Source organism: Typopeltis vanoorti, chromosome 13 (genome assembly GCF_054136105.1).
Source record: "Typopeltis vanoorti isolate ZY-2024b chromosome 13, IOZ_Tvanoo_1.0, whole genome shotgun sequence".
Classification (NCBI taxonomy): Eukaryota; Metazoa; Arthropoda; class Arachnida; order Uropygi; family Thelyphonidae; genus Typopeltis; species Typopeltis vanoorti.
This window is the reverse complement of record NC_143561.1, coordinates 93342766-93357500: the sequence shown is the minus strand read 5'-3', so window position 1 is coordinate 93357500 and position 14735 is coordinate 93342766. Positions and strand designations below refer to the sequence as shown.

Here is a 14735-nt window from a genome sequence, read left to right as displayed (position 1 = left end):
TTCTAGTTGAAGAGGAGAGTAAATTAGATAAAAATTTTGAGATTTTGTAAGTTGGGCAACCTATACAATCTACGACTGGTCTTAACGGAATGCCTGGTTTATGAACTTTTGGAAGACCATACAATCTAGGTGGACGACCGAAGAAGGTTTTAAGTTTTTTCTTTTGATCTTCATTCCATGTAGATACATTATCTATAAGAGAATTAAGTCTCTTCAATTGACTCCGGGTAGGATCCGATGTAAGAGGCCTATAAGTTGAATAGTCGCGAAGTAAAAGAGACATTTTTCTCTCATATTCCTTCCTATCTTGAATCACTACAGCCTTCCCCTTATCAGCTTTCGTAATTATTAAATTATTGTTATTCTTCAGTGATTTCAATGCTTTAAATTCAGAGTAAGAAAGATTAGGACGAGGAGGCTCGGCATGAAAAAGAATTTGTGCACATTCAAAACGTAATCTGTTGGCTGTTTTTTGGGGTAAGGATCGAATACCCCTGTCTATGTTATGAAAAAAATCCATAATAGGCACCTTATTCGGCGTAACAGCGAAATCATATCCTTTTGATAAAACAAAACGTTCACAGTCTGTTAGTGGACGTCCGGAAACATTTATGACTACTTTATCTATATCAATAGTATTATTACTGGATCTAGGTAAGCTGACTAGTGATTCAAATTTGCGTTTCAGCTTGTCACGAGAATCATTGAAAACCTTTAAGTAAGAACTCGAAGATATGCACATTACAGTAGTAAAAGTTTCAACAGTTAAATTAGATTCCAGAGCAATTTTTATATCCATAATTTCTCTATTTAAGATGGCAAGAGATTTTTTAGCTTCGTGTAGCTGAATATTTAAAAGAGACTTACTAGCTTTGAAGTAGATCCGATGAGCTTTTGGGGACCTAAAAACTTCTTTTATTTTACAACAGGTTGGAATAACCTGGGCCATCTTACATCGTTTAAGGAATATTAATCTGTTAATGCATTTGGCCTTCTTTATCAATACTTTACCGTATCTAGCAGATTGTCTGGAAATAGACTCTCCGTGAAGTCTAGCAATAAGTTTTAAAAGAGGTAAACCGTGAGTAGACATAACTATACAAATAAATAACGGAAAAACTCACGTAGAAATATTATTTAATAGTATAATTTTCGCCTGTGTGTCACAGGCATCTTCAGTACAATTAGGCACAAAAATTAAACACTAACTGACAATTCCAAAAAGCGCCACCTAAGTAGATGGTGTAAGATAACTAAAAAGGTCAATAACTTTCCTAAAAAAAAAAAAATCTTCACTAGACACAGAGTTCATTGGAGAAAGACAAGAGTTCTTCACAAAAGTCAGTTTCTCATGGAACGCCTTTATAAAGAAGCATGTGAAACTCTACTTCATTCTCCTAACTTAAACAGATCCGACGGCTTACGTCTATCCCCTTTATGGGAGATAGTACTTTACAAATCAGCTAATCTTTCCTAACTTTTTATTGTATTAATTTTTTTTTTTAGGAAAGTTATTGACCTTTTTAGTTATCTTACACCAGCTACTTAGGTGGCGCTTTTTGGAATTGTCAGTTAGTGTTTAATTTTTGTGCCTAATTGTACTGAAGATGCCTGTGACACACAGGCGAAAATTATACTATTAAATAATATTTCTACGTGAGTTTTTCCGTTATTTATTTGTATAGTTATGTCTACTCACGGTTTACCTCTTTTAAAACTTATATATATATATATATATAACATGGCAGTATGGATAACTACAGTCTTACTGCAGTTATCCATACTGCCATGTTATAACTGCATTTTCTATTTGTATAAAGTCCAGATGATTATCTTGTTATGAAGACTAAACTGCTGAGTAAATAATTTTAAGTTAAATGAAAAATAAAAGCAGATTTTACTTACAACAAAAGTATCATAGTGCTCTTGGGAATTGACAATCTCTACATCTTCTTCAATGGGTTCTATTATAAGACCATCTTGCTGTTGCTGATTCACTTGTATTCCCTAAAAAGAAAAAAAAAACACCATTCTTTATAACACTAGACAAAAACCAAATTAAAAAGTTTTACTTGTTTAATGGCACAACTAGTAAGTAAAACTATCCGATTACTTGACATATATGAATGTAAGGTATGATAATTAATAAAGAACAAAACAGACATAACTTACATATATGTATTTTTATTAGCATAAAATTTTCTCCCTATTATCAAGAGCATCTTCAGTATGACCTTCAAATTAAACAACAAGAACAGTAATTGGTATATTCAACAACACTCATTCATGAACTGAACGTGATGATGTAGAATGTCATAGTCTAATTATATTAAGATTCTAGTAAAAATAATTTTAACAAGATTTATCTGCAGCTGCACATCATGAGGAACATTTAGATTGTGTTAAGTTCCATGAGCCAGAGCAACTGGGATTTGTGGAGTGTGCTATCACCACCAGAGATCTTTAGAAGAAAATTAAGGTCCTCCTAAATGGAAATTTAGGAGGACCTTAATTTCCATTTAGGACTTTAATTATCCTTCTTATGGGAAATAGTTCTTCTTCACAAATTCCAAAATTAACTTAAATTTAATCATTTTTTATTTATTATTAAATCTTGTTTTATAGTAGAACTGTACTATAGTTAGACCACGATACCCTATATCATGTACATGCAGTTTGTGCATGTCAATGTTAAAAATACCGGTTTCTATTCTTGATACTAAAGCAAAAATTTTATACTAATAAAAAATATATATAACTTAAATCCCTTTTTTTAATTTATTAATTACTTAAATTTACTTAATTGGTTTCTTTCCTGCAGATTTTCACCTAAACATAAGAAACATCACTATATTCTAAAATTAAAAAAGTCGATAATTTAACAATAAGACTTGTTCATTATATATTTTCATTTACTCAAAAACTACAATATCAAGAAATGATATTGTAGTTTTTGATGAAGATACATATAATTAAAAACTCACATAATGAAGATACATTTTCACATAATGAAAATGTATCTTCATTATGTGAGTTTTTAATTAATATCTTAAATTACAGTATAAATGTTTTCTGGTTTTCAAAGGTAACCTTGAATTGAAATTTCCATACCTATCTCAACATCAAATATCTAAGAAATGATCAGCCAGGATTGGCAGGTTTGAGACAGAGCTTTGAGACATGTTTATACATGTTTTGTTGACTTTCAGAAAGCATTCAACAGTATAGATCAGAAAGTGGCATGGGCTGTACTCAAATCTTATGAAGTGGATAGAAACCTGATATGTCTCTTGCAAAACATCAATGACAAAGCAGAGGCTGCTGTGAGAACTCATCATCTCCTGATGAGTCTTCAGACTCCAAGGAGACAACCATAAAATAATAATAATAATAAGTGAAGAAGGAAAGAGATATGGGCTGATAATGACATCGAGTAAACAAAAACAATGATTTTTAGAGAGAAAAGGATGAAAAAGCAAATAAAGGTCGATGGAGAAGATCTGTAAGAGGTTAGGAACTTCACATACCAAGGCAGAAACATGGTGCATAAATTAGACTGAAAAAAAAGAGATTAAAGCTGTATAACTGAGAGGAGACCTCCACATAGTCTTTAAAGGAATGCAGAGAACCGACCAGGGCTTCTGACCTAATGTCGAATCCTCACCTTCTCGTGGTGCACCCTGTTGGGTATCTACTTGGATACTGAACAAACGAGGATGGGCTGGCAATTTGGGATTTAGCCGACCAAATTGTATTCTTATTGGTTAAACCAAAATAAAAAATGATGGTACGACATGACAAAATTTCATGCCAGCTGGGGCGTCGCCCAGTTAAACAAGGTCCCCGTTGTTTTCGCCAGGGGAACCAGGGAGAACAGTGAAAAGTCAGCTACTGGAACAAATCTGAAAACAAACCCCAACTCAACATAACCAGAGTTAAAGATCGGTACTATCAACATAAGAAGCTGGAATGGCAAAGAAATGGAGCTTGCTGAGGAATTAGATAAGTACCAGATCGACATAATAGAGGTGACTGAAACAAAAAAGACAAAAACTAGTGAGATCTTTCTGAGCAATAAATACAAAATGTTATATTCAGGCAATGATAATCAAGGAAAAGAAGGAGTAGTCATAGTATTCAACACAAAATACGAGGCTAATCTTCATGAATGGCAGTCAGTCTCAAGTAGAGTAATGTGGGCAAATATGAGAATGGGGAACTGGACAATGAGACTTATTTGTGCCTATGGTCCCACAGAAGGTTCTACTAAGGTAGAAGTGGAGGAATTTTTTGAGGCTTTAGAAAAAGCAACTGACACAATGAAAAAGGAAAAGTTGGTCCTTGTTGGGGATCTGAATAGCAGAGTAAGAAATGATTGTGAGACATACAAAAATATTTTGGGAAAATTTGGAGAAAAGAGCAAAGCTAATAATAATGGCAAATATCTGTTGGATTTCTGCTCAGGACATGGACTGGTTATTACTAACACCATGTTCCAACATAAAAATGTGCACAAATAACCATGGAGAGAAGAGGCAAGGAATAAGAAGTCTGATTGACTATGTTATTGTTGATAGTGATGTTTTCTCCCTGGTGCAGCACACCAGAGTGTACAGAGGATTTGAAATTGGAAGTGATTACTATTTAGTCTTGAGCAGGATAAAATTGAATTTCATATTGAAAAGAATAACATGTAAGAAAGTTTTAAAGCGAATAAAAGTTGAGCAGCTCTCAGATGTAAACTGTAGACTAAAATACACAAAGATTATTGAAGAAAAAATGAAAGAGTTTGAGAACAGGAATCAAACCTTGGAGATTCAATGGCAAACTATGAAGAAAACATTGATTGATTCTGCCAGAGAGGCATGTGGTGAGGTTGTTTGCAAGGATAAAAAAATTAGAACTGCCTGGTGGACACAGGAAGTTAAAGAGGCAGTGAAGGAAAAGAAGAAAGCATATCAAAAGTTCCTGGCAAATAAGTCAGCTTTTACTCTTACAGAATACAGAGACAAATGTAAGAAAGCTAAACAGCGTGTAAAACCAGCTAACTCATGGGAGGACTTTGGCAAGAATATAGAAAATAAATATCAAGAAGGTGGCAAAATATTCTGGAGGTTGTTGAAGAAACTTAGGAATGGAGGAAAGAGTGCTGTAAAAGGAGTTAGAGATGATAAAGGTGACATGAAAAGATATCCTTGAAGTATAGAGTAATTACTTTGAAAAACTGCTAAATGAAACAAGTAGTGATGACAGCACAGTGGTAAAAAACTGACCAGGCATGCAGTCAGGAATACATATCCATACTTGAAGTAGAAAAAGCCATCAAAGGCTTGAAATGTGGAAAGGCAGCAGGAGTAGATGATATTCGACCAGAAATGCTGAAGTGTGGTGGTATAAGAGTCTTACAGTGGCTGCACTGCATAGTTCAGAAAGCCTGGGCAGAAGGACGAATTCCCGATGATTGGAGTAGAGCTCTCATAGTACCCATATATAAAAAGGGAAATAAAACTGAATGTGAGAATTACAGAGGTATTTCTCTACTGAGGGTTCCTGGCAAGATCTATGCAAGTATACTTGAGAAACGGTTGAGAAGAATTGTGGAAGAAAAGCTTGGTGAAGAACAAGCTGGATTCAGGCAAATTAGAGGCTGTCAGGATCAGATCTTCACTTTACGACAAATAGTCGAGAAAGCATGGGAACATCACAGAGATCTGTATTTAAGTTTTGTCGATTTGGAAAAGGCATATGACAAGGTGCCAAGAGAGAAGCTATTCAATACGCTACAGTTATATGGTATCAATGGGGCATTATATCAAGCAATAGTTAGTCTTTATTTGAGTTGTAAGTCAGCAGTTAGAATTGAAGGAATTACTATTACTATTATTACGGGCAACTCCAGGGAGTCATTAGACTCATCGAGGGAGGCCCCAAATCATATTCATCACAACTATTTGACATTCATACAGTATCTATCATACCTCGCCTTAAACTCATTCACTGTCACAGCATCCACTACAGACTCAGGGAGCGCATTCCACTCATTCACTACTCTAAAACTAAAGAACCCAGCTCTAACACCTTTACTAACCACACTTTTGCCCAGTTTCCATGGATGTCCCCTAGTCCTCCCACAACCAGCCCTGTTCTCAAAAATATCTTCTGAATTAATTTTATAGAAACCCTTCAGTAATTTGAATGTCTCAATCATATCTCCCCTCCTCTGCCTATCAACCAATTTTTGCAACCCACAAATCCTCAACCTGTTCTCATACGGTTCATTCCACAGACCTGCTATCATCTTGGTCACTCGCCTCTGGATCCTCTCCACCTCCTCCCCATCAAGAAGAAACCTAGGTGACCAAATCTGAGCACAGTAGTCTAGATGGGGTCTTATCAAGGCTCGATAGAGAGGAACAATAACCTGCTTGTCTCTGCTTGTCAACGTATTCTTCAGCAACCAAGTGATTTGATGAGCTGTTTTGGTCACTTTTGCAATGTGTCCCCTAAATTTCAATTCCTTATCTACCAACACTCCTAAATCTCGTGCCTCATCAATTTCCTGGAGCACGGTTCCACCAATGCAGTAAACTGCCGCCAATCTTTTCACCCCAAAATGCATAACCTTACATTTTGCCACATTAAATTGACATCCATTCTCCTTAGCCCAGACCTCCAATCTATCCAAATCATCCTGCAAAATTTTCACGTCATCTGCATTCACTATTGCCCTACCCAACTTCGCATCATCCGCAAATAAATGAACTGTTCCTCTCAGATCATTTCCTATATCATTTATGAACAAATTAAACAGCAGTGGTCCAAGAACAGATCCTTGTGGCACACCACTAGTCACAGGCCGTCTTGTGGACTCTACTCCCGAGTAAACCACTCTCTGATATCTCTCTGTCAACCACCCTCCTATCCATCTCACCAACCCTATGTCCATTCCCATATGCTGCAATTTACTGATTAGAATTCCATGTGGAATCCTGTCAAAGGCCTTGGCAAGGTCCAGTAGAATCACCGTAAACCCATTACCCTTATCCAGCCCAGCCGTCACTGTGTTACAACACGTGAGCAAGCCACTGAGGCATGACCTACCCTTCACAAAACCATGCTGTCCCCGATACAGTATCTCATTTTCTTCTATCCAATCTTGTATTTTCCTCTTGACCACTCTCTCCAAGACCCTGACAATGATTCCTGATATGCTAATCGGTCGGTAATTTACAACAGCAGTCCTGGAACCACCCCCATGCAGTGGAACCATTCCCCCCTCTTTCCACCCGCTCGGGACCAACCCAGACCCGAGACTCAAATTAAACAAAATGGTCAAGGGTACTGACAATTCTTTAGCTGCCCCTCGTACAACACGAGCTGGTATACCATCCCATCCCACAGATGCATTGACACTGAGGTTATGCAATAGACTACTCACCTCCACTTCATTAACCACAATTCCCGTATAATCCACTGGTCCATTCGCCCCCGCAATGTCACCACCCAGATGATACACCCCTGTAAAGCGCTCACCCAGCAACTCAACCATCTCAACCGATTCAGTCATCCCCCCCACCATCGGCATTCCCCAAAATCAATCCGCCATGCACATTTTCCCCCCCACTTGCCACACATCTAAAAAACCGTTTAGGATTCTCCCCAGCCTGCATGGCCAATGTTCCCTCGCAATCCCCCTTTGCTTTTCCCACCACAGTCGTCACCCTTCTGGCCTGCCGGTCACCCCTCTCCCCAAATTCCCTCCATAGTTGTCTCTTTTTTTGCAACTCAAGCTTAATGGTGCCATTCATCCACTTTACCCCTACTTGATCCACCATTCGGACTCCAGGTACACAGTCAGCCATTGCCCCATGCAAGCACTTCCCAACTACCTCCCATGCACTATCAACTTCTAGTCCTTGCAGTTGTACATGCCATGGCACTGAACCAATCAAACTCCTAAGCTTGTCATACTTTCCTGCCCGTTAATTCCACATGTACCCTGTCTTAATTGAAAATTCTACACCTTTAGCCACCTCCCAAGTTAAGACCCTATGATCACTCTCACCGATTGGTGGCAATGTGGTCATATTTGTTACAGCCAAATCCTCAGATGTAATTACTAGGTCAAGCACTCTCTGACCCCTAGTATTTTCCATTACATGCTGTCGCAGATAGTTATCCCTTAATAACCGCATAAAATCCAGTTCCTTCCTCCCGTGTGTCCTCTCCTCACTCCAATCAATGCGACCATAGTTGAAATCTCCCATAATAATCACCCTCCTTCCACCCATTTCTTCTATTTGCTTGTGCATACTGTCACCACCATCTTTTCCATCACCTGGTCTATAGCAGCACCCAATTGTATATTTAGTTCTGCTAGCCACAATCTCACACCAAATGGCCTCAAATGTGCTCTTTTCTCTATCCTGCAATTCAACTTCTATTCTCCTTGGCTGGAGCTCATCAGCTATCATCAACAATACTCCTCCCCCCATTTTATTCTCTCTGTCATTCCTGAACACACTATACCCATCACATTCAATCCCACTAGTTATATCATCTACAGTCAGCCATGTTTTACTAATACCTATAACCTGTGGTCTGGAAGTGCCAACCATGGCCAAAAACTCTTCCTTCTTGTTCCTAATACTCCTAGTATTAGTGTACATGAATTTAAGACCCCCATTAGCCCCAACCCTACCTTGATGCCTTATATTAACTATCCCACTCTGATTTGTTGTCCTTATTTGCTCTGGCATATTATATTCATTCTTACATTCAACTGCCTCCATAAGGACTGTATCTCTACCCCCCACCTAACAAATCTAGTTTCCCTGAATTTGCACATCCACTACATTCAGCAACACTTTCTCAAGTCTTCTTACACCGTAACCATTCAAATGCAAGCCATCCATCTTATATAGATCCTTTCGTCCATCAAACTCACTCCACACATCCACAAATTCCACACCACTCGTCATACATAACCCACGCATAAAGTCATTTGCAATTATAGCCCTCCTTTTGAACATTTCACTGTCATACCGTGGCAAAAGACTAATCATTCTAACTCTCTCACTCTTTTCTTTTGCTACCTCAAACAATTCATTCAGGTCTGCTATCATTTCCATTTTATCTCCTTTCAAATCATTCGTACCTGCCACAACAATCATTTCTTTCACCTTTTCCTTTTGCTCTCTAATAGATGCAGTTACGTCCTTTATGGTCGCACCAGGTTGGTACGATTTTGTCAAATCCTCTACTAACACACCTCGTACTAACGAGTCTCCATACAGCACTCTATCCTTCATTTTGTTCATGTTCACATTCATACGTCTATTTTTCCTGTCATACCTTTTATTATTGGTTGGTTCATTCAGTCTACTTTTGTTCATGCATTCTAGCTGCTGTTTTGCTCTTTCTATCGCACTATTCAACAATGCGATCTCACTCAATGCATCTATCTCATCTTTTTTGTTCTCTGAGAAACCATTTATACTATCATTCACACTTTCTACATTCATACTCTCACAATTTTCCTGTACAACCTTGCCGTTTCTTGTCATATCCCTATTTCCTTCATTCTGAAGGTTGACAAAAATATCACACTCACGATCCGAAATACACTTCAATTCCGCATTCTCCCTACATTTTCTACACACATTCAATCCTTTATCATCATCTAACCACACTCCGACCGCACTGCGCAAAGCGTACATTTCACAGCTAGTACACTGACTCATTTCTTTTATGCTACTGTTCTTTGATAATGATGGCGAACCTTCATTACTGGCCGCCATTTTCCTACGCACAGGTGCCATATTTATCTGTAACGTGTTTTGTCAAATTAAACGTTATAACACACCAAAAATAGACGCACTAAAATACGCAAGGCAAACAAAACAAAACTACACAATATTAAGTAATTTGTATCGATAACTGAAAATCCCTGAATTTGTACAGGAAGTACAGGAAGATGGTTTAATGTTAAATCTGGTGTGAGACAAAGATGTACATTATCCCCTCTGTTATTCATTATCTATATGGATCACATTATGAAGGAAAGTGGTATTAAACATGATATCAAAATTGGAGATGTTAATGTCAGCTCTTTGCTTTATGCTGATGATGTTTTACTTCTAAATAAATCTGCTACAAGTCTGCAAGATTCTCTGACTAAATTGAATAGCTGTTGTAATAGATATGGTATGAAGGTCAGCAATAAAAAGACAAAGACAATGAAAATAGGCAGAATCATTGAAAATGTCAACTGTGTTGTGAATGGAGAACCTGTGGAACAAGTAAAACATTTCAGCTACTTAGGCACGATTTTTACTGAAGATGGTAAATTAAATATGGAAATAGACAACAGAATCAGCAAAGCTGGTATGGTAGGAAGTCAACTGAATAAATTCATATGGAGGAGAGAAATTAGTCGGAACACTAAATTAGCTGTATACAAGACAGTGTTCAAATCAGTTTTAACTTATGGATCTGAGAGCTGGGTCAGAAGTAAAACACTTGACCAAAGACTAGAGACCGCAGATATGAGAGTCCTGAGAAAGATTATAGGCGTGAACAGATGGCATGAATGGCAATATCATATTAAAAACGAGGATATTAGGAAAGAACTTGACATTGTCAACATCCAGGAATGCGTTAGCAGAGCTAATCTCAGGTGGTATGGTCACTTAAACAGAATGGGCGAAGAAAGATTAGCAAAACAAGTGTTCTCTGCCAGGTTGGCAGCAAAACGACCCAGAGGAAGACCAAGATATAAGTGGATTGATATGGTACAAAGTGCCTTAGACGACAGAAATATAAGATCTGATAATGTTGGAGTCTTGACAAGTAACAGACTGATTTGGAGGAAAATTGTAGATAGGAAGTTAGTAATGATGTAATTTTTTTCATGTAGTACTATCATATCCTGTACACCCCTTGAGGGTACATGGAAGGAATTTGATGATGATGATGATGATGAAAAAAAGATTAGATCTCTGATAACAAAAGCTAGAGTAAACCTAGAGACAATGGACAAGATATGGAAAAGTAAATCAGTGAGCCTCCTCATAAAGCTGAGACTGCTGGAAACATGAATATTCCCAAGTACTCTCTATGGCTGTGAGACATGGGTAATGGTCAAAGACTCTGTGCGACAAATATTGGCTTTCAAAAGAACATGTTATAAAAAGATTCTATAAATTGGATGGGTGAAAAAGTAACAAATGAAGAACTGTATAAAAAAAGTAGATGGAAAGAAATCTAATGCAGAAAATAATTTAAAGGAAACTAAAGTTGTTTGCACATATCTGAAGAATGGATAACAGTAAAAAGATCAAACCTTGATGCTTAGTTAAATGGACAGGATAAATAGAGGAGGACGGCCAAGACAAGACTGGATACACAATGTGAAAGAGTGGTGTGGAAAGTTTGTGATTTTTGAGCCATTTGGCAATGGACTGAGAGAAGTGGCAAAGAATGGTGAAAGAAGCATCAGATGCCAATGGGCACTATATCCATGTGAAATGATGAGGAGGAGAAAAAGTTGTGCAGAGTATGCCAGCACATTTGGAAAAGGTGTTCTGACAAAGAAAGATTAAAGTAAAAGCAACAAAAATATATTACTGCAAAGACTAGAAGGGTGAACTAAACATCACAGTGTAAGGAATCAAACAATAACAGTTAATTATATCATCAATAGAGCCTCCATAGTTCAGTCATTATAGACAAAGTCCTTTGTTTGGAAAGACCTGTCTAATTATAGATAGACATTATAAATAGGAATCAAATAAAAATCAAATCCTCACATTATAGATAGGAATCAAAGATTCCTATCTATAATGTGAGGAACCTTTATCTGGTCTCTTTCGACTAAAGATGAGTTAGCCGGTCTCATGCAGAGGTAGAGGTTTTTTTTTTCACCTGGAAACTCGGGTTTTTTTCATCCCTCAGAACAGGCAAACCAGTCCCATGAACACACACAGATTTACAGCCATAAAATATATATACATAATCCGTCTCAACCTGTCCCCCAAAGGGATGGGAGAGAAAGGGAGGAACCCCATATGAATAAATAAATATCATCAATGTACTTATTATTATTAGCAGCACACTTCCATGAGTCAAAAGACACATTGCAGGAGGTATACATTCATCCACACACACACAAAAGCTCATCAAACTATGCTTTACACTTATTCCACATTTGCATTTACTATACTCTCACCAACTATTCTGCTCACTAACCACTCTCTATGCAATTTTTTTAGTGATGGTCTCTATGAAAACTTTCTTCTGCATTAAAACAGTAACAACCCCATACCAAGTTATATGCCTCAATCATATCCCCCCCCCTCCTATTCACAAGACTTTGAAAATTGCATTTCCTCAATATCTTCATGCCACATATTCCAAAGACCAGTTAGTACCTTAATGAATCTTCTCTGGACCCTTTCTAATGTCTCATCATTATGGAAACCAGGTAACCAAATCCATCCATGAGGCCTGCTCAACAACTTATACAATGGAAGCATAACCTCTTTATTACTGTATGTCATGGTCTTCTGCATCATTGCCACAATCCAATGCGATGACTTTATACTCTGTGCAGTGTGACCTCCTGAAGTTTAAGTCCTTATCCTCCACCATTCCAAAATATCTTGGCTCTTCTACCTCTTTCAAAATTTCCACTGCATGCGTATATTTTTCATCCCATCCTTGCCCACCAATTTTCAGAACCTTATAATTTGCAACAACAGAGTTCCACTCACAATCCATTCCAGTCATTCTGTAAGGCCACAACATCTGCTTAACTCATTATTCTCCCAATTTTGCATTATCTGTGAACAGTGAATATCTCCATCATTAATATACAAGTTAACAGTGGCTCTGAAACATATCCCTGAAAGACACCAAGAGTGACTTCACTCTTTCAGGATACTGCATTCCCCCATACACAACTTACTGATATCTAACAGCCAGTTACTTATCTAACTCACTAATCTAGTATCCAATCCCATTTTTCCAAATTGCAAAATCTAAGTATACCTGTATCTGCATCTTCCATGTCCGATGCATTCATCACCTTGTTATAGTACATAAGCAAATTGATAAAATATGACCTCCCTTTAGCAAACCCATGCTGACAATCACAGAGAATACTGTTGTAATCAATCCATACAGTATCTTGTCTCTCATTAACATTTCCACTGGCTTAATTACAACTCTAAATATACAGATTGGCCCATAATTTGGACCTTAGTCTTACCACCACCTCTGTAAAGGGGAACAATTTTACCTTTCGCCCATCCTTTGGGACTTGTGCTGTTGCAGGACTCTTGTTAAACAGATATGCCAAGGCTGACACAAACTCCTTGAAATATTCCCTTAGGGTACATGATGATATGTCATGTATCCTAAGGGAATATTTTACTCTCTCTGCACTTCAGCTTCTCATAAGTTTACACTGATGAGGATGAAAAAACTTGATGAATTGCTCACTGAATACTTCAATTATGTCCTCTGTAGAAGTTACCAATCCACCATTTTCATCTATTACCATCATTTTAACACAATCATTCTTTCTTCTACTTTTCATATATCAAACAATCTTTCTAGGATTTTTCTTGGCCTGATTTGCTCATTTCTGCTCACACAGCACTTCTGCTGTCTTCACCAACTGAGTCACCTTCTTGGGCTGCTCTTTATATTCTTTTGTGCAACTAAAAATTACCATTACTCATATTGTACTGCCTCCACAGTGCTCTCTTTTTCTGGATTTCATGCTTAATCTCTTCGACATCTACCCTATTCAGCCTTTTTGACCTTTTGGAATATATTCATACACTAATGCTGTTAAATATTTCTGGTCTGTGTCCAAGGAGCATTTATCTCATTCTTGCTTAACTCTTCATTCAATGCTATAGCTCCAAGCTGTCTCTTAAGCTTTTCATAATTACCAGCAATGTAGTTCCACATATGTTTCACAGAAGTTTTCATATGGATAGCAACCATCCAAGTGATCACTTCATGATCATTCTCACTAACTAGAGGGAAGTGTGACATCCACTCACAATCACATCCTCTAATGAAATGATCAGATCTAAGACTCTTGATTGCCACATGTTCTCCTCCTTTACATACTGCTTAAGATAGTTTTCTCTCAAGAAATGAATTTTCCTTATTTCTAAACTATCTCTTCATTCCAATTTATATTACCATAATTAAAATCACCCATAACAATTGCCCTTCCTTAGTTCACTCGATCACCACCAACATGCCATTCCCTGGTCTACAGAAACATCTGACTGTATATCTCTTCTGTCAAGCTCCACCTCACACTGTACTGCCTCAAAACCAGTGCCACTATTTCACTCTTGCACCTCCAATTTATGTAGACATAATTACCATGACATCATCATCACAGCACTCCCCCCCCACACTCCTTTCTCTCCTCACAAAAAACACTGTATCTCTCTATTTCTATTCCTATCATTATATCATGTTAATCCAACCATTTTTCACATTACAACAAGTTCTGAGTGAATAAATTCAATTGGCTTGAGTTTTAATAAAGGAACATCTGGACTAATGCACATGCAAATATGGTTACCTAATATCCTGGTAAAGAGGAAGTGGAGGAAAAGATCCAGAGGCAGGTGACACAGAATATGACAGGTCTATGGAATGTTCCCTATGATAGGTGAAAAAAAGGAATATATGAGAGAAACAAA

General features: G+C 37.5%; 1 protein-coding gene across 1 annotated transcript in view; it reads right to left on the bottom strand.

Annotated features, from left to right (window-relative positions):
* BBS5 (Bardet-Biedl syndrome 5 protein) overlaps window positions 1-14735 on the bottom strand; it is a 143666-nt gene that overhangs the window by 32253 nt on the left and 96678 nt on the right. Inside the window, exon 11 of the mRNA XM_090402643.1 lies at window positions 1906-2007. Coding sequence (XP_090258769.1) covers window positions 1906-2007 — 102 coding nt within the window. The remainder of the gene's footprint in view (window positions 1-1905; window positions 2008-14735) is intronic.